This window comes from Xiphophorus maculatus, chromosome 3 (genome assembly GCF_002775205.1).
Source record: "Xiphophorus maculatus strain JP 163 A chromosome 3, X_maculatus-5.0-male, whole genome shotgun sequence".
Classification (NCBI taxonomy): Eukaryota; Metazoa; Chordata; class Actinopteri; order Cyprinodontiformes; family Poeciliidae; genus Xiphophorus; species Xiphophorus maculatus.
The window spans coordinates 24232099-24253672 of NC_036445.1; the positions used below are offsets into that span (position 1 = coordinate 24232099).

General features: G+C 37.9%; 1 protein-coding gene across 5 annotated transcripts in view; it reads left to right on the plus strand.

Moving 5' to 3' along the window:
* The first annotated feature begins 1510 nt into the window (after positions 1 to 1510).
* Positions 1511 to 21574, plus strand: part of trak1 (trafficking kinesin protein 1) — a 37607-nt gene continuing 17543 nt past the window's right edge. Inside the window, exons 1-2 of one of the 5 annotated variants that reach the window (XM_023330468.1) lie at positions 1511 to 1756; positions 8061 to 8255. Coding sequence is in view for 4 of the 5 variants with exons in the window: in XM_014468768.2 (XP_014324254.1) it covers positions 19829 to 20036 (208 nt within the window). In the remaining variant the exon portion in view is untranslated. Of the gene's footprint in view, positions 1757 to 4853; positions 5188 to 8060; positions 8256 to 10332; positions 11056 to 18900; positions 20037 to 21574 lie in introns of those variants that run through there. The other 4 variants (XM_023330469.1, XM_023330466.1, XM_023330467.1 and 1 more) reach the window with 4 other exon arrangements.

A 21574-nucleotide genomic window follows, 5' to 3' on the forward strand; every position in this document is an offset into this window, starting at 1 on the left:
TGATTGGTTGGTATGAATAAAAACAGTTTCTCTTTGGCATAGGACGACAGCTTACTGCACGGTATTTGATTTCTGTTTTACTTTAAATTTGTCTTTTAACTTGGTCGCCAAGTTTCCTTTTAGAGAACAATGATTTTGAAAGGTTAATCAGCAACAAGTCAGGACATTATGTACATCAGAAGTAAAAGTGGGGAGCAATGATCACCCTATCTGTATTAATGAGCATGGTGTGTAACAAATGTTTTCAGTTCAAAATGCAAAAAATAACATTTGTCACCAGTGATGTTGATGTTTACAATATTTTTTTCACATCTACTTACATTACCAGTTTCAGGTGAGGTGATGATGTTTTTGTCTGGTAGACATGTCATATGTTGTACTGCTCCCAACAAAGAAACTGAAATATTTTATTTCTGTCGTGGCTGTGATTATTTTATAAACGATTAAGTGAATTGTCAACATTTTTAGAACGTGAAACCTTGTCTATAATTATTTGCCCTTTGACCTTGTGTTCAGTGTATGTGACAGTTGCAGATTAGTGTGTCTATAAAAACTTTGTCCATGTCTACATATCAGCATCGCCAATAATTACTATCCATTGCCTAAGAAGGCTTTGATGGGGGGAAAAAACAGGGAGTCTCGCTTGCTTCTCCGTAGTAAGTACATTTACAGCTGGCATATGTAAATGGATAGTTTGTTTCAAGTGATGTGAAACTTTTCTGCAACAATTCCTTTAAGGTGTAGAAGAACAATCATATATTGCAGTGAGTTTGTTAGAAGGGAAGAAATCCTCAGTGGTGGAATGCTAACAGCTAGTCAGACATGCACAATTTTAGTTCATTTTAGGAACTTTAAACAACTGAAACTGAAAATGTTTCTACCATGTGACGCAAAACTTTAACAAATGTTAAATGTCTACATTTTCACAAAGACCTTTTGGTTTGTTGCTCTTAACACAGCTGAATAATGTTTGTGCTACACGCTAAGCTAACATTGTTTGAGGATTTCGGGTGTATAACAGGCTGTAACTGGGACGACAGCATTGAAATAGTTAATTCATGTGCTTTTCTTTGTTTAAGTGTTTAGAAAATTATCCTGTCAGGCTCATATTCAGCAGATGATGTGGATTGATCTGGCAGCTTTATAGCTTTTAGTAATAACAGATGTTTTCTGGCTGAGACGAACTGAAATTCTGAGTTTGGGCATAAATTCTCGCTCCATTCTTTTCTGTATAAATCAGGCTTCATAAATTATGTGAAATTTTAAAAACTCTTCCTATCTTCTGTGTTTCCACCCTTCTTTTTCTTCCAGGTATGAAGTGACTCCTCTTAACTCCAAAGTGAGTGAGCACTCCAGGTTCATTGGCTGCGTCATCTGACCTGTGCTGCTGAGTCAGTGTGACATCACGTTTACCTCTCTGGTCTAAAGATGCGCACAAGACAAATCAAGTGTGACTTTTTGTGGATCTGAGCTTACTCCATGGCTAGTCCTGTTTTAAATCGGTGACCATTCAGCGCCAAGCTGGACCCGAGGACTCAGCCTCCCGACACCCATTCCTGTTCCACCGCCCCGACCCCTGAAGACTCCTCGGATCACAGAGGCATACCTGAGCTCCACGGACCAGAGCTGCTATTAGCCAGTGCGGAAGAGTGGGAGGAGAAGGAGGAGAAGGAGGAGGAAGAGGAGGAGTACGTCAGTGTGCCTGCTGCACTTGAGGAGATCAAGGCCACCTGCAAAGATGCCGAGACCATTACTGGTAATGTTGACCCATATATCATCACCCAAAGTTGCAGTCAGTAGCTTACATGAGTCCATTTGGCTTTGCTGAAGCAGCACTTTGTGGCTAGGTATATATAATTCATCTCTCAAATATGCACAGCTTTAAAAGTCCATTTGGCTGTGTTGACATGTTTTAGAAGGTGTGCACCAGAACATATCTCCCTTTAAAAGTTGCAGAGTTACAAGCTCTCAATCTCAGACGGTTGGATGAATACTGCAGGCGAAGGAACATGTTGAAGGCGATATGTAGTGGGAAGAGTTTGTTTCTGACCCTGTTTTAATGTCACATCCTGTCAGCGGAGCCTCAGGGGGCCTCAGCTCTGTGTAGAAATGAGCATGTGAAAGAGAGAGGAGCTCCCAGTAGTTTATCAGGTTTTTTTTTTTACCCATTTCCACTACTTGTTTTCAAACCTCAGCTATTACACTCAGAAAGAGACAATTTGATCTCAGTGGAGACAGTATAACTTATTTTTATTTTAATTAGCAGCTTTAACTACTCCTGCGCTGTTGTTTTCTTACATTTGACATTGTTTCTGAAGTAAGCAAATTCCAAAAGCCACTTGTAATGTCTGAGATTCTTAGGAGCTGAACACACTCCAGATAAAAGTTGCCTCATTTCCATCAGCAGGGTTTTTGTTTAGCGTTGCAGTGATTGAGCGCTTTCTTCTTTCTTGTTCATAAAAGCAGGAAAAGTCCCTCCCTTCTAACTATGTGCATGACCTCAGTTCCTTTTATTATTTGAACAGCAATGTCTCTCTATCCTACACTCGCAAACTTTCACAAAGAATGCCATTAGTAAACATGGCAGAGATGTTGCTCTGATTTCAAGCATCCATCATGTAAATACTTATTTTTCAAGGTCCTGGAAAACTTTACAATTCGTAAAATACATTTTCCCATGAAAGGGACAACCATCCATGCATTCTTTTCTGTAGGTTTCAGATTTCAACTCTGGTCTGGCCACTATAAACATATATATGCAAATCAGTTATGAGTTTTTGTAGTTCTCTTAATGTTGCTATTCTAAATTGTGGTTTTGTATATCTAGCCTGAAGGTCCTTTAAAATATTTACATTCTCACTTTCCATTAATAGCTTTCTTGCAGAAAACTTTAACCACGCTAAAGATTTGCAGTTGATTTCAGGCTTTGATCTTACGATAGCTAGTCCTGAGTAAAACAGTGTAGTTTTTGATTGACCTTGAAACATGAAAAAAGCATACAAAAGTCTTTGTAGGCCCTGGAGGGAGACGCTCCGATATTCTTCCACGGTTCCTTTTAAAGTCTTGCCAACATCGCTTGCACAAGCCAGTTTGCAAAATGTACTTGTCTGCTGTACAAAATCACATGCTGAAATAAGGGACATGCTGTGGAAACTTTTACTGGGATCATGTGCCTTTCCCATCATCCTTCACAAAGGCAAAACCTCTAGAGACTAGATATGTGCTGCCCTCTGCTGGTTTGTTGTGATAACAGTATAAAAAGCAATCCAAATAGTTTTACAATTTATAGTTCAGCTCATGAATGAAATGTTGAGATGCCTCCTAACGCTCCATCACATTATTATTTATTTTCCGTCTCACTTGATTTCCTGTCGCCTTTAAATCTCTCCAGTCAGTAAATCCAGAAGATGAATGAACACAATGTGATGAATAGGACGGCCTGTTGCCATGGTGCACTTCCTGGGTATGAGGTTATTTGTCTGTGGTTAGCAGCCAGCAGTGATGTAAGGCACGAGGGGAGTCGCAGTGAAATTATGGGACACGGCCAGGAGAGGAGAACCCTTAGAAAGAAAGGAGACAGAGGACTTGATTGAAACACCGACAGAGTTATGCAAGAATCCAATCTCTGTGGAATTAAAACAATTTAATTGGCAAAACCTTAATCATGCATCAGTGTTTTAGCTTGGCCAATAGTTGGCATTATCTGTTTTTATCCAAAACACAGGCTCACACTTTGAAAGTGATTGTTTTATGAACTGTGATTATTGCATCTAGGCAGGCAGAAATACTCTCAATTTGTCCTGATTTATTTTCACAAACTTCTCATTCAGGATTAAATTTATTTAGAGTGTGACTTAGGGTTGCAAGTTATTAGGAAAACATGGTACCTGTAAGAAAATTGGTACCTGTAAGAAAATTGGTGATTGTTGGCGGATGCAAGATAATTTGCAATAAATATCAAAATAATTAAAAAGTGATTCTTTCTGTCTCCTTTGGGTCCGTATCAAACACAGACCCCCAGATATCTCAACTACAGGATCTCATTGAAAAAGCGGTTTCTGGCTGTCGTCTGCCGTTTTGGCAATTTAGTTGCAGTTTCATAATGACTTTAATACCTTACCATCTCTTTACCTGTTAAAAATATTTGATGCTGCATTAAAACCATGGTGCATCAATAGACCAACTCATTATTGTAGTCCAAGCAGTTCTGTGGGAAAGGCATGTTGCACACAATGAATCTGCGATAACTTAGACATTCTTTAGCTATATTTATAAAGAATTATGATATTAGTAAATATAAAGTGACTTAGATAATTGTGTGTAAAACATAAAATTATCATTAATCTTGCCTTTGACTGTAGTTATTTCTGTGCCCTCTGAGGTTCTCCTACATAAGCTTTAGAGCATTAGAACTCAAATCGAGTTTTTTTTCTCTGCCAAATCCTGGTGTTTATGGGATTCTATGAAGAAAAAGGCTGTGATTTGGCAGAGTTTCTGGTGTGGCTTTGCCCATGTTAGCCAGGTTGATGATTATTGCTGTAATCTTTTCCTCTGACTTGTTGCTCTGCCGCTCAAATGCTGGCTCAGACTGATTCTCGACACACGGAGGATTACAAAAAAAAAGAAAGACATACAGTATTTAAAGTGTTAAATTTCACTGCCTCCCACACATTTCAAGCATCTGGTTCCCAACCCAGAGGCTGATGCAGGCAGACGGTCGTGAACAGGGTCGGGCATGCCGTTACCTCACTCTATTTGCAAAGGATCAGGGGCTTGTAGAAAGTTTGTGATACGCTCCGCTCGTAGGGGGGTGTGGGCGGTGGCCAGGGCATAGGAAGTGCCCCACCAGGTTTGTCGGCTTTAAGGGTGAGGGAGAACGCTAGAGAGCAAGGGGCAGGGCGATCCGTGGGGTTATCGTCATCGGCATGTCAGGCATGACAGACCAGTTTGGCTCGGGTCTCTCTCCTCTCCGCTCCACTCGTCCCTCCCCTCTTTCCTCTCTTTTTGTCTCGCACACACACAGAGCTGTCCGAAAACTTTTAGCAGCCGCTCACTAGCTCTTCCTGTGCCTCACCCTCCCAGCTCCGTTGCTCTCTCTCTCTGTCCCCTCTGTCCCTCTCCTGGACCAGTGGAAAATGTGACTGAAGGACAGGAGAGTAGGTGGTTGTCGGGCTCCAGACACCATGAGTGAGTACAGTGGTCTTTCTGCTGGTTTTATTTTAAACTTTACAGGCCGAGTTTTACTCGGTACATATCACCCCTGTGTTTGTCTGTCCGTTTCAGTTGTCATGGAAATTGTGTCTTGCTCGCTTGTAGTTGTGCAGTCTTTGTAATTTAAAGCACAGAATGATGTAATGTTGTTTGAGTGCATGATTGAAGATTTTCCACAAGTTGCATTACTCCACTCTGGTGGTCAACAGGAGGCGGCCATGTTGAACTTCAGAGTCAGAATGTCGTCTTTATATTAAGCAACTCTTCAGCGCTCTCATCCAGGTGGTTCAGCAATGTGACACCAGTACCATGTGGCCAGTTGGAAACCAGTTCACTTGCTTGTAATGTGTGGGTTCGCTGCTCTTCTGTTACCTAACTCAGGCTTCCACATTACTGAATGTGCTGTGTTGGTAGCTGGGTGCTTCGTATCGTAGTATAGTAGCAGGACACTACTGCTGTAGTTGATCTTGAATTTCAAAAGTTTTCTGGGGTTTTTTTCCCCAGACTTCACCATGATTCTGTCAGCTGCACTCATCCCGATGTGTTTATTGCTTTGACTAACGGTGTGACAGCAGAGTATTCCAGCATCTGATCCAACCAATGTCAACCTGTTTCTGGTGCTTTGTTTCTTTCTTTTCATCTGGTCTATATTTACATTTGAGGAGTGACCTGGAACTTGAAATCCTCGTGATCCTATCCAAGCATTTATTGATTGTGATAGGCTGAACATCGCCAGCTGTTTGTGCTGAGTTTATTTTGAAGTTTCTACCTCTGCGTTACATTAAGATCCTTCTCTAACTGCTTGACTGGTGCAGGTTTCCCAACAATAAGAAGTCTCTATTCTCATTTATAGGATGTCTTTTCTACAGTTTTCAGCAAGAACGCAAAATATACATAAGCAGAATCCAGTTAATTGATTTTTTAAAAATTATTCGTATAATCAGTGGACTTAATGTTAAAAAGTTTGTTTGGAAAAAGCATTTAGATTTACCTAGAAATCAACCAAATTTCTGCAATTGTTTTCAAGTACCTACACATCAAAATCTATAGATTTGATGGATAGTAAAGTTCAGATTCTGTCAAACCATTCAATGTTATAATGTAAAAAGGTTACATACAGAAAATATAAAAGCCACACTATTTTTCAGACATTGAAAAGAATATTTACATTCTATAGGAGACATAAATTAGTCAATTAAAAATACAGATTAATATTTTCATTTTTTATGAATATGGGTCATGTTCCTGTGTACTAAAACACACAGGAAAACTACTGAGTCTGCTTGCCGAATGATTCACCAGCTGTTGCATGTGTGTGTGCATGTGTGTGTGTGTGCATTTTTCAGCACAGTCAGTCATTCAGTCTGGATTAGCAAACTGTAACAGACGGCATTGTCAAGGAGTCATAGACAGACAGTGGAGCGACAGAACAGCAACACAAAGAGCTTTTTTTCCCTCCGTGTTGATTCTCATTCAGTGTTTTTACTAATGTGGTCAGTTCAAGCTTTGCTGTTTCACATTTCTTGAGGAAAACATAACTACAACATGAATTTTGTTTTGAGCAGAGACTTTATGGGCATCAGATATTTAGGATTGTTTGCAATGTTAGATTTTTGTCAGATGTTGTGTCTTGCGTGTTGGGTGAAGCTCTCAGTTTTGGTTTCATCTGATCAGAGCACCTTCTTCCAGATGTTTGCTGCGACTCTTACACTACTTATGGAAAAATATTTCAACTATGGCTTTCTACCAGGGTTGTAGAATGGATGACAAAGGATCCTGTCAGCTGAAATATTAATCTCTGCAGCTCATAAACCTCTAACCCTCTTTGACTCAGTTTTAAAGTTTCAAGGTATAATTTTCAGATGATGAACAGTATTCCATAAAATTGTAATGATTTAAAATATTATTTTAGAATTTAACGACACTTCAAACTTCTCCACAACTTTCTCCCTTTCCTGTCCGCCCTCTACCTGGTCTTCAAGATGCTGTTTGTTCACTGATGTTCTCTAACAAATATTTTCAGCCTTCACAGCACAGCTGGATTTATACTGAGATTAAAATTACCCACAGGCAGAGTCTGACTTTTGACAGCAATTGCTAGCACTGGTTTTTATTTAGAAATATCTATGTAAATTGTCTGAATTCAAGTGCAAGCAGCACTTTTCAAATTTTTACTTGTCATCAAATTTTAAAGCTATGTATCTTTTTTTTTCCTGTTCACTTTGTGTTGGTCAATAGAGTGAAATCCCAGTAAACGAACTGAGAACTTGTGGTTGTACTAATGTTATTAAAAATTGTAAAAATTCAAATGATGTTGGTGCTTTTGTAAGGTAATGCATGAGTTATCAGATATCTTTTCATTTTATGCATTACTAAATTAATTCAACACACCTTGTCTTGCTAATGTAGTTTTGAGGAGTTACATAAACAGGTTCCATTTGAGTTTTATGTTGAATATCTTTTCTAAACCAAGTCTATAAGTTTTTAGTCGTCATTGTTTTATATAGCCCAGCTTTTTCCTTGATCGCCCACTAGAGGGCAACATGCACCTTCAGTTCTAGCTGACTCCATGTCTGTGTTATTAATTTTTCAACTGCGTGTAACGAACAGCCTGCACTTCTTTAAGGGAACAAATGTTTCCTCAGAAAAAAGTTGACAATTTATTTTAGTATCAACGAAAAAGGCTTTCTAGGATGTAACAGCCAGGAGTTTGAAGTCCACTTGTCAGATGTGGCTTTTTTTTGTTAATCTTATCCACCATTTGACAGAAGTTAATGATTGTTCTGAAAAACATACTGCCAAAGAAAGGACCAGTCATTGAACACTATCTTGTCCTTCTCTTTGTACAGATGTGTGTAACAGTGCTGACTTGCCAGAGCTCGAGATTGTCAGCCTATTGGAGGAACAACTGCCTGTCTACAAGCTGAGGGCCGACACCATCTTCGGTTATGATCAGGATGATTGGCTGCACACGCCATTGGTGGACCCCGACTCTTCCCTTGACCTTACCAATGAACAGATAGAAGAGACCTTCAAATACTTCTGTAAGTTCAACTCTAATTTGCAGTTCTATCAAATTAAAAACGAACAGTGTAATAATAATAACTATATTTAGAAAATTCTTAATTATTTAAGTCAGAGAGGTTAGTGACATTCTTCTCTGACGGTCATCTTTCCATTACAGCGTGGACATGGTTACCAAAACAAACACCGGCTGCATCTCCAACACTCGGGTTAATGTTCAGCTTTGTGTTGTGCTTTGAACTTGTGTTATATGCATGTGTCTGCTTTTGTCTTATCAAACTGCCTCAGCGTTGCCACCGTTTCAGCGGAAAACACCCACCCACCCACATAGCTACCCAAGAATCCAATAAACACAATCAGGCTCACTGAAACACGTGCCGTTGGTGCACGCAGCAAATCCAGAGAACAGAAGTTTGTTTTGTTTTTTTCTCACCATTAATTATTCAGTTCTAACTGCTGTCTGCTTGAATAGTGACTCGGTTAGAGTAAAAGTAATGTACTTAAATTAGATTACACGTTCTATTTATATTCTCAGTTGAAAACTTAGACTTCACCTCTGTGTTCAGTGACTACTGGGTCACTGTGGCCTGTGCAGACACAGACAACAACAAGGTCAAGGTTTCTTTGGGATGTCTGCCATGCTTCCCCCCCCGCCCCTTGTTTGTCTGTATTTTCCAGGTATTACAGTTCCTGGCTGTCAGGATCTGCCATGAATGAAAGTTGCTCTGACAGATGGTCTGGGTATCGGCACCCTGATGGCACATTATAAATAAGCTCTGTTGGGACATATGGGTGTCTGTCAGGCTTTGAGGCGTATGCAGCTTGCATGAAGCATCAAACCAGATATCATAAAGAGTGGTATACCTCATCATGTAAGCATTTAGTTATCCAGTTAGCGGCCCAACCTTAAATCACATGTTCAGCACTCTTTTACAACATTTTTTCCAAAGCTTTGCATTGGCAGCTACATGTGCTGACGTGCCCTGCTACATGAGAAGGTCATGTCTGAGGAGATGGTGACATGGAGGCAGCTGATCAGCTCTGTTGTGATGACATGCCACCCACACGTTTAACCAAACACAAATTATATTGATATTTTGTCTGATTGGTAGAATTGATTCCATTGGATATTTTTTTTTTGTTTGTTCTGATTTGCATTGGAAAGCATTGTGGCTTATCAGCTGACATTTACTACAAATCTTGACATTTTCGAAGCACAGTATACTGAAAAAAATCAAGGTTTTAAAAAATAACTTTAATTCTGATTTCTTCCAATGAAATAGATCCAGGGGTTGGATCAGATGTTTTTTGTAATATTTCAGAAGAGTCAAAAATAATTGAATCACAAGTTCATGTTTTAAACAGTTACGTTTTTATTTGTATGTTAAAACCTATAAATTAACTAAACAAATACAAAGTGGGCATTTTTAGCACAATTTAAGGAATCTTTTACTATCCTTCAGCAGTACTCTACCAGGCTAGTAACTAATATTTCTTTAAGCTCATTAGTGATAAACTAGTTTCATGTCTTTTAATAACTGTTGTAGTTTTTCACACTATTGAAATCACGCACGGTTCAGACATTTAAGCTGTGTACTTTAAAGTGCATTAAAATCTGTAAACTATATATAACCTTACACCATGTTTGTGTTTCTCAGTTAAAATAATGTGGTTTATATGTATATTTTATGCACCGTAGGTTAGAATTATGTTCCCTGCCTCCGTCTGGTGAACTTGTTTCATCACTCTCAAGGTGGTGACTGATTCCCTTTAAAGACAAAAATGTTCATTCATTTTGGGCCAGCCACGTCACCACTGCCAACGCTACACGGCTTTTCCTGCTAACAGCTTCTCCATGCCGAAAGGCCTTGGAGTCAGAGCCTGTTACTATAGCAACCCCTCAGAAGGACAAAGTAGAGGAGAGGAGGGAACAAATGCTGACATGCAGCAGTAGGCGGGAGCATGCTGGGAAATAATCTTCCTTTTTATTGGCCAGAAGCTTCCTCAAAGCCCTCCCTTGTAGTGTTGTCATGGTTAGCATCATTTCTGCTGCAAAACCCGTGACTGCTGCTGCTGCTTGTCAGTGTATTCATTGAGTCATTGTAAGAGATGCAGAGCTCCATGTGTGGGTCAGTGTTAGTGAGTAGTATTGTAACAGGGAAGACAAAGGACAGAACTGGACCTTAAGGGAACTGAATCACTAAGGAATCGGCCAAAAGAAGAAGACAAACCAACATGAAGCTTTAAATGGATCTGAAGACGATGGGATTTACATCTTTTGCTCTGAAACTTCGGAGTGACTGAGGAAAAAATAAAAAAGGAGACAACACACTAGAGGACACGGGGAGACTCACAGAAGACCCTCTGCTGATGGACATAAACACAACAGTGATTTTTTTTTTCTTTCTTCTTCCAGCTGATGACGCAGGCAACATCTCTGTGGAGTGACCTGCTAAAATGGCACCAGATATCCAATGAATAGAGCTAATACACAGACAAGCTGAAAGGATATGTGATGAGAATAAGAGTACCTGTTCTAACTTGTGTGGCCTCTGCTGACCACCAAGCATGGGCAAAGCAGAAATGACTGACTGATCCCCAGACGCTATCTGGAATTACACATTTAAGTGGTAGCTGAACTCCTTTAGCCATGCCGGGATGCTGGACATACCAAAGACTCTAGGGCCAGACATGCTGGAACATTGGTGCGTCTTTCTAACAGAGCAGTGAGGATGAAGAGACGAGGCCACACCAGAGGCCAGAGGTTTGTCAAGGCTGACTACTATGAACTGGACTGGTACTATGAAGAGTGTACGGACGGTAAGGGACAATATACTTTAGTAAGAGTTGTTAAAGTTGAGTTCAGTATATTTATACAACACTAATTCACAACAAATACCATCTCAAGGCGGCTAACAAGAAAAACAGATCAGTTGTATGAAGAAATATATAATCAGGTTCTGCAGTCACTATGCTGTGAAGAAGACTGTTCATATCGTTAAGAAGTTAGGATTTGTTGAGTCATGGACTGCTCATAAAGTTTTTGTTATATCAAGACATGCACAGTTTAACATTTGTCTCAGATCTACAGTGTCCAGTTATAGGAAGCTTTTAACTGGCTGACATTTATTTTTGCCAATCTCTATAAAAGTTAAAATATTAGGACCATGTTCAAAATACAAAATTTTCAACACATTTCAGTTTGTATATCATATTGTGTCAATTCATAACAAATAAAAGTCACCTCAAGGCTTTACAAAAAACTCAATTAAATCCAATCCAATTGATCTTAGCTATCCAACAATGCATTCAAGTTCAATTTAATAGTGAAATTGGTTAGTCAAACATTTTCTATTAAAGGAAGCCCAGCAGACTACATCAAGTCATTGACTTTCAGCATTCTCTCCTCCTGGACAAGCACGTAGTGACAGTGGGTAATCGCTTGCAACGTGTTTTTGTTTGTTTTACAAGAAAATATAAATTTTAACTTTTAATCTGACAGCAACATTTCCAAATCCAACATGTTCCGTAACAGGAAAAGGTTGAAAATTTAAGACAAAACATTGGCATTACTCCTGTAAGCTGAAATCCACTAATATTGAAAAAATAGTTAATGTTGAATCTTCTTCCCTTAGTTACAGACTTTCACAATGAACAGTGCTGTTGTCAGTGCAATGTCTTAGTACTTAGATATGATGCATTTTATGGCTGCACAATATTAGAAAAACACACAATAATGTTAATGAATATCAAGATAACATAACTTGACATTAAAAATCTAAATGCCTCATAAGTGTTATCACCTTTCTGCTTTCATCGCAAAATTTCTCACTAAAATATGTTTGTTGCTAGCTGTTCAAGATGGAAATATGCAATTTTCTCTGACTCTAGCATAATATAAGGCATTGTGTAGAATTTACACATGTAATATCCTAAAATGGATTTCCATTAGCAACAAAAGAGAAACCTGCCCAGAACAAGAGCTCTAACAACCAGGCTTCTCGTGTAATTCATGGTGGATAAAATTTATAAAACTTGAAGAGGAAGAAAATGTTGGCTTCGTATTTGGGGACATTCCGAATGCAACCTTGTGGTTTTGCAAAAAACATACAAGTTAGCTGGTGCATCCAGGGTTAAAGCAACCAGATTAAACTTAAACTTAGTGGTGACAGAAGATAAAGAAAACGTAAGTTTTATTCAGGTTTTTTGTGTCTGGATATAGATTTGCTGGCAGTACATGTTGAGGCGTACCTTCAGTAAACAGAGTTTATACAAAATGCTACAATCTCGACCGACTGGCTGATTAAAGAGCAGTTTATTGTTGCAAAAGAGCTATCATTTAGCTCTTAGGTGGCCACAAAGGAAATATCTTGTTGAAATAAACCACATAGCATGTAATTGAACTGCATCTTAATGATTCTCTTTGTGTTTAGTGACGTTACCTAACTGCACTTATTTGGATGTGTGATCTCAGCAGTCGATTTTCTCCAACATAATCACGGCGCTTCAGTGCCTTGACAAATAGATATTTAACTTTTTTTAAGCTGTTCAACGTGCTTTACTAGAAACAGCGCATTCGAATGAATGAATGAATGAATGAATGAATGAATGAATGAATGAATGAATGAATGAAACAAAAGCATAACTAGCACCAGGAGGGGTAATTATGTAAAGGAATAACCAAGCAGTAAAATCTCTGTAGGTGTTGGTGCAGTGAGAAGTATTTATGTAATGCGCCAAGGTCAGTTACGGCATCATGTAGGGTTACATTTCAGGAGCGCCAGTGTGTAACCAGATACAGTGGGTAATGATCCCACAGATTGGTCCTGGTGCATGTGACTTGTTGAGGATGCCCGGGGTGATGGTACCTGGTCATGTGACAGGTGGGGCTAACGGCAGCAGGCTGGAGCAGTCAGTAGCGTTTCACCAGGCTGTGGCTCTGCCTGTGTCTGTGATATGTCTGCTGTCGCCTGCTTTGATCTGGCTTCGCTGCAGCTTTCAGTAAAATGTGTCAGCTTACCTGCTGCTCATAACACGCTGTTTATTTCTGAGACCTAAGATTAGGTATGTTATGTACACCGCTGCATTTATGTGAATTTCTTGTATTTTTTTATTTTATTTTAATTGTAACCTAATTCCACATTTCCTGTGAATATCGTTCGGATGGAGGAGGAAAATAATTTATTTCATGTCAGTGTGTTGTAATAGCCATGTGCTTCAGGGATGCTGTAGATTTTCTTACGTAACAAACAGTGTGGTGCAGCTAAGCACCTTTCCTATAAGACTTCATCTCCAGCTGTGTTATTCAACCGTGGCTGCCAGCCAAGCTTTGATTTCTAATGTTTGGTGTTTTGGCTTTCTTGGCAACCAGATCGAGGGGATTATTTTTGACAAATCTCCTCATGGAGGCAGGAATAGCAAGCAGCTGATTTTATTCTGAGCTCGCCATGAGGAGGGAGGGGGAAGTAGGTTGGCTTATATTTAGCTCAGTGATTTGCATGTGGCTCAAAGTCCCTTTTTTGTTAACGGCAGATTGCAACACTGCTTGTCGCTTTTAGAAGCCTTCAAAAGAACTGGGCCGAATGAGCTGAGTCCAATTAGAACAAGGGCGTGGGAAAACCCCCGATCTATTGTTTCAATGGGAATGTGGGGGCCGGCTGGGAATAGGGGATGTCTTTTTAAATTGTTTTTGATTTAATTATTCAGACTTTTTAACCTGCCAGAGTAGAAAAAAGTCATTAAAAGTTGACTACCTTCAGATACTCATTCAGCAAATTTATTTTCACTTTTGCTTTTTGGAAATAAAGCCACTGTTTATATTAGAAATGTTTGGTAACTTTATAAACGTGTCTGTCGAGAGAAACTGATCCAAGTTATTTAAATTAAGCGCAAAAGCAAGAATGAAAGAAAACACATGGGCTGAGAAGAGTGAATGTGACCAGGAAAGCAATGAATCTTGTTTGTGGAGAAGCCCTTTATTGTCCGCAGAACAACGGAGCTGTTCTGTGGGACTATTGAGTGGAGCTACTCAAGCATGCAAGGTCGTCCAGAGCTGGAATCACTTTTCTAAACTAATTACAATGAAAAGCGTGAGGGTTGTGCAAAGAACTGGGATTTTGGACTAAAGCTCATGATCACTTCTAAACGTTTGAGGCTCACAGGTTTCATTTTGTTGAGCAGAAGAGAATATTTAATGTTTCAGTCAAAAGCTTTTTCCTAATTTCAACTGTTTTCAAAAATTAAAGTGAACCTCCTTAAGATCATAATTCAGCTCAGTTGAGTAATACTCAGTGATGTTAGGGCATCTGTTTACAGGGATATTAGCATAATTAATGTCACTTGTGTAGTCCAACTATATCCATGTATTATTGCCCTTCACAGAATCTCAGAATAAAACAGGGGGAGGTTCAAACATGAACTGGATGAGATGTTTATTGTGATGTAATGACGTCGTGGCTCAAACTTGACTCTCGGGTGTTGGAAAAGCAAACCGAGTTTTTTGCAGAACCACTTGCACCACCAGTCCCAAACTTAGACAGCATAAAGGGCAGTACTGAAGGAAAAACTGTTGACTTTCTGAAGGGGTTTAAGACTCATTGAAGAGTTCACCTTCCAGCGGGGCAACGAGCTATGATCAAAGTTTATTCATTCCTTACACTTCCTTTCTGTCACATAAAGTAGAGCAACATATAAAGTCTCACTAAAGTGCTTTGTGGATAGTAGTTCTTTTATTCATTTCATTCAATACAAATAAAAAAAAAATTTTAATACAAGAAAAAAAAATAAAATAATTTAAAAAAATGAAATGAAAGGTAGCAGAAAGAAGAAAATAATCTTATAATATCTGCCCCTTTTTCTCAACTATGGATCAAAACAACAAAAAACAAACAAACAAAAAACAAAAAAAAAACTAAAATTTTTTTTGATTTGTCTTATGTGACAAAAAAAAGAAAACAAAGGAAGACCAAAAAAACAAGGTCAATCATCAATCTCAACTGAACAATACTATACTTTGACTTTATACTATTTCATACTTCTTCAAAAAAACAATCTTTAACATTCTTTTAAACATGTGTAATGATTTAGCATTTTTAACATCGTTTTGCAGGTCGTTCCACAGTTTGACTCCTTGTATCGAAGTACATCGTTCTTTCAAACAGGTTCTGAATTTAGGTTTCTTAAAAATCTGTGTCCCCTTAAGGTTATAACCACTCTCTCTCTTTTCAAATTTTTTTTGGATGTTTAAGGGTAATGTTTTTAGATGTGCCTTATACATAACCAACAAAATATTATAATCAACTAAATCATTGAATTTCAAAAACCTCAAATTACAAAATAATGTATTTGTTGGATATTTACCATGTTTTCGAGCAATAACTCTTATTGCCCTTTTTTGCAAAACAAAAACAGATTTTATACTAGTATAACATGCCTTTCCCCATACCTCAACACAATAAACCAAGTGTGGAACAATTAGTGCATTATACAACATAAATAGTGCATGATCATTCAGAAAATCCCGTACTTTATAAAGCACTGCAATTGATTTTGCTAATTTTGTTCTTAAATAATTCAAATGGGATTTCCATGATAATTTCTCATCAATTATCACACCCAAAAATTTCACCTCACTAACTCTACAAATCTCTACACCATCAACTTTAAATGGAGTATTTACAATTCTTTGTCTCCTTGTAAATAACATATAATTTGTTTTGTCCAAATTTAAAGATAATTTATTTAGTTTGAACCATTTATGTATTTGCATAAATTCTATTTTCATTTCTTTTAACATCCCTTTTATATCATTACCCTGACAAAAAAAAGTGGTATCATCCGCAAATAGAATACATTTGAAAAACCCTGATACATTTACCAAATCATTTACATATAAAATGAACAACTTTGGTCCAAGTACTGAGCCCTGTGGAACTCCACATGTAATTTCACAAAATTCGGATCTAGTATCATGTACTTGTACAAACTGTTTTCTATTCTCCAGGTAGCTCGAAATCCACTGTAATGCCGGCCCTCTAATCCCATATTTAATAAGTTTTTTGAGTAAAATGCTATGGTCAATCGTGTCGAATGCTTTCTTTAGATCGACATAAATGCTAGCACTATATTGTTTTTGATCAATAGCATTCGTTATATGTTCTATCAGTTCCATAAGGGCCATTGATGTCGAATTTTTGGCTCTAAATCCATATTGACTACTACTTAATATATTATTTTTATCTATAAATGTATCTAATCTATTTACAAATAGTTTCTCCAAAATTTTTGAGAACTGTGGCAACAACGATATCGGTCTGTAATTACTAAACATACATTTCTTACCATTTTTGTAAATGGGAATTACCTTTGCTATTTTCATGGCGTCTGGAAATTTTCCTGATGAGAATGACAAATTACAGATATAGGTGAATGGTTTAATTACATAAGACATAATTTCCTTTACAAATTTCATATCCATATTTACCCAATCCTTTGATTTTTTATCCGCCATTTTGTTTACAATACTCAGTATTTCTTTCTCATCCGTTTCTCCAAGAAAGATGCTGTTTGGACAACTCCCAATTTTTTGGGTAACATCGCTATCATCTTTTGGTATCTGAGCAGCAAGTCTTGGACCAACATTTACGTAGTAATGATTGAATTCGTTTGCTATTTCATTCCGATCATAAATTTCAGTATTTTCTTTTAAAAAGTGTGTTGCAATACCAGATTTTATTGTATGCTTTGTAGAAACACTATGTATAACTGTCCATATTGCTTTTGTGTCACCGTTACTTTTTGTTAATAGGTCGGTATAATATTCTTTTTTATGTTTTCTTATAATCCATGTCAGTTTATTTTTATATTTCTTATATCTATCCTCTGCTTCTTTCGTTTTTAACATCAAAAAGGATGAATACAAATTATTCTTTTTTTTACAAGCATTTCTCAACCCTTTTGTCATCCATGGCTTGTCAACAGCATCTTTCTTAACAAAATTAGTTGTCATACAATGTCTTTTATACAGAACTCCCAAAATATTCATAAACTCATCATATGCTCTGTGTACATCATCCACATATACATTATTCCAATTTTGTTGACACAAATCATTTTTCAATTTATCCAAATTTTTTTTTGACATATTAAACACTTTTTTCGTTGGCACAGGTACAGTAATAATTTTCTGGTGATTTTTGTAAATCGCAAAAACTGGTAAATGATCACTTATATCGATTTTGAAGAGTCCACTCAGCACCTCTCCATCCGTAATATTAGTAAAAATATTATCAATTATTGTGGCAGAGTGTGTCGTAATTCTTGTTGGTTTTGATATCAATGGAAAGAAACCCAAACTACACATTGTATCAACAAACATCCCATTTAAATCAATTTGGGTTCCTAAATCTATATTAAAATCTCCACACAGAAATAATGTTTTATTTTTACTCATTTTAATAAGCTCTATTAATTTTTCAGTAAATAATTCTAAGTTAGATCCTGGTGTTCGATACACACAACTCACCACTATATTTCTCGATTTCTCACTTAACACTTCTATAGTAATCATCTCCATTACACCTTCAACAGTTGTTGACATAGTATCCTTTATTTTACATCTTATTTCACTATCAGCAAACAAAGCAACACCCCCACCTCTTTTACTACTTCTATTCACATAATGTAATTCATATCCATCTATTTGAAAATTGTTTTTGTTTTCCTCATTCAACCAAGTCTCTGAAACTGCTATTATACTGAATTGTCCATTTAACCGTTTTAAGTAATCTGTTATTTTTGAGAAATTAGAGTTCATACTTCTACTATTTAGGTGAATTACAGAGAAACCTGCTTTTATCATTTTACTGTTGTTAAATTTCTCCTCATCATAGTATTCACACTCGATATCTGGAAAGGGATCTGCAGTTATCAAGTTTACATCATACAATTTAGAATCTGAAAATTCATAATCATTCATTATTTTTGTTTATTGTATTTTAATATAAAGGAATCCAATTTAAAAAAAAGAAAAAAATAAAAAAACAAAAAAGTACTTAATAAACCCATAATGTTAACATAAAGCCACCTCACTGTTTGTTGGACATCCTCTATTTATCCACTATTTACTTGTCCAGTTGCTCTAAGGATCTAATCCATATACCTCGAGCATTTTCAGGAGCATCCTTTGTTTTAATATAAACTTTACAATTCATCGTCCATGTTACCTGAATTTTATTTTGTTTCTTCAGTATTCTGGCTTTTTTTGCAATTTCTGCATTCTTTTTTTTTTTTTTGTAACGTGTCAAGATGTAAGAACATATTGTTTCTTCTGCAAGACAATATAAATAATAAAATAAAACGCAGGCCGGACAAAGTTTGTGAGTACTCGGGCTGCTTCCCAGGGACTCGAGTTGGAAGTTTGCTGTTATTGTTTTAATGTTTTGCAACTTGGAAGTCTGTTAAAGACCCTTTGGTTTGTGTGGAACTCGGCTAAAGTATCTTGACGCTTTGGCACGCTGGTTTGTGTGTAAAATGTTCTGTCAGAATCAGGTTATGCCCTCCTCTGACCAAGAGGTCCAGCACATCAGACAACAACCTGAATGATCGACTTTCATTGTGTTTGAATTAAACACGTTTTTCAGATGACTGGTTGCCTCCTGAGTGAGCACTGTGGGAGGGCAGAAGCTGTCTTTTTCAACAGGAATCAAACTGGAAAAACCAGGCTGAGGGACGGTGGCTACTGTCTGCCCGAACCTGTTCTGTGGTTTGAAAAAAGCCATTATGACACAATTTGAAAGGAATGCATGTTTTGAAAGGTAGAAATACAGCATATTATCAGGACAAGGACAGACAGGGAAATATTTTTCTGCTTGATGGTACTGCGTGCTGGATCCATGTAAAACCTTTCACCTGCGGGGGTTTGTTTATCTCGCCACACCCTGGAAACAAGTGGCTGTCTCTGTTTGCCCAGTTTCAGTGTCACCATGGAGGCTGGGCTGGGCTGTACCAAGGTGTCGTCACCTGAGAGGGGTTGTAAAATGACTTGTCTTCCTTTTAACCTGAGTAAGAACCAGCACTCAACAGCTTTAACTTTTCCGCCTTTAAGTTGCCAGTGTCTCTCCACCGTCGAAATAAAAATCTCCGTTAAACAGTTGCGGATTACAGAGTTAGGAATTATGTTCTTTAAATCCCTTCATCTGTTGAATTAATCTGCTCCAACCCAGTGTTCTAACTTTAAATATGAGACAAGTGGGGATGTACCTCTCTTCCCCGTGTCTGTGTTGAAGTAGAGCAGGCCGCAGACTGACCAGTCAGAGAAGAGAGGAGGAGGAGTTGAGCTGTCTGGTAGTCTCTTACTGACTTGCGATAAGGGACAGCTGATACTCACACTCCTACATATTCATCAGGCTGGTATCCAACACATACAAACACTGGATCTTCCCTGTCAGAGAGGCAGGCACTGCGAGAGGGAAATGCAAACATTTGTCTGTCAAACATCAGACCTACAGCAATGTACTGGCCCCAGGTAGGACACATGGCTTTGCCTCTGAGGACTTTGGGGTTTACTGGTTGGCTGTAGCGTCAGAAGGGGAGGATGGCTCTCTGCATGTCCGGCCATGAGGACGCAGTGGACTTCTCTGACCAGGATCAGGACGAGGAATATGTTTGTTTGCCCATTCATGAAAGCACAAGGCAGCAGGAGGAGGATGAAGAGGCGGAACCTGGCTTCTCCAGGCATGGAAGATACAAACAGGATGAGCAGAATGAAGACATGGATGAAGAGCAGCAGATACTTTATGAAGGTAGCTACTGGTTAGTAGAGACTGTGTGATCATCAACAGTCTTCATTGCTTGTTCAAAAGCATATAGACGAAAAATTTGCATGTTGCTGTTTTTCTATGGAATCATGCATTTGTCCTGCAGGTGCAGTCCCTCCTTTGTGGTTCTGTCTCACACTGGACAGTATAGCTCATCCCCCCTGAATGACATAATAAACTCTAATGTTGTTGTAATTCATATTATAATCACGGTTAAGATGAATTGTAACCCAGATGGAATCAGGAAATAATGTCTTATGATTCCCCATTGTGTGTTGCTCATCAACATTGCTAGCAGACTGTGCTTTGGGGGATTGATTGGTTAAAACAACAACAGCTCCTTCCTGTGTGTTGCCTTAGAGTTTGTTTCCCTGTGCCTGAGTGTTTCCCCTCAGCCTCGTCTGAACTCCACACTGCAGATTTAATCAGCCGTCTTACAAATTACACTGACAGAAAACATCGTAAGATGTTTAAATGTAAAACTATCTCTATAATTAGAGGTTCCCTGATTGATTGGCCCGTGATTGGAATTAGACACATTTTGTAACAGGTAATCAGCGGGTCAAATATGAGGATTTTTTTCCTCTTTTTTAAATGCATCAGAAGTGAAAAATCGAATCATTTTTAGCTTATTAATGCATTAATCAATAACATGTACTTTTAATCAATTTTTTCTGTGTGGAATAAAAAAAAAAACAGTGCACTGCTTTTGACATATGCTGTCACGCATTTTCGTTTTTGTTCGATTTGAAAATCATTTTTAATCGCACAAAATCAAACTTGGCAAATCAGACCACTGGAAATCACCCCGGGGAAAAATCGATTGTTGCATTGTTAATATAAAAGCATGAGTTAGCATTTTACGTGTAGCTGCATCTTAAGTTTTCTGTTGACAAAAGACGCTATGCTGTGCTAGTTAATTTTTATAAATAGTTAAGCCATATTAACCCAGATCCAATAAGGAAATGATTATTTTAGTGAAATCCCATTGTGTTACATGTCACCAGTCCGAGCAGACTGTGTTCAGGGCATTGATTAAGATAACAAGAGCTCCTTTCTATGTATTGTCTTAGTCTCCTAAGACTAAGTGTTGTCCTAAGACAGCAACACAGTGGGCTAAGTCTTAGCCCACTGTGTTGCTCACTAGTGGGGTAAATGTATCTGTGACTCAGTCAGTCGTCTTGAAAATTACAAATAAAAAACACGCTAATACGTTCAGCTGATTGGTTAATAACATCCATTATAATATTAATATAACTCTCTGGACTAATAAACCTTTTATTACTGCCATGGCTGAACAAGACATAATGCGTCTTCTCTCTTATGTCCTTCACATTAAAGAAGTAGTGGGTAGAGTGAACATATCTTTTTTAAATTATCTTCTCTGTTATGTTAGACTTGCCCTCATCAACATGTTTCTCCCCCTTTTGTCTTAAGGGGTAAATTGTTACTAAAATATTAATGAGTAAAGTATGAATACTTCCTCTTGGCACCGAAGCCTTTGTGCCTTAATTCATCGTCGT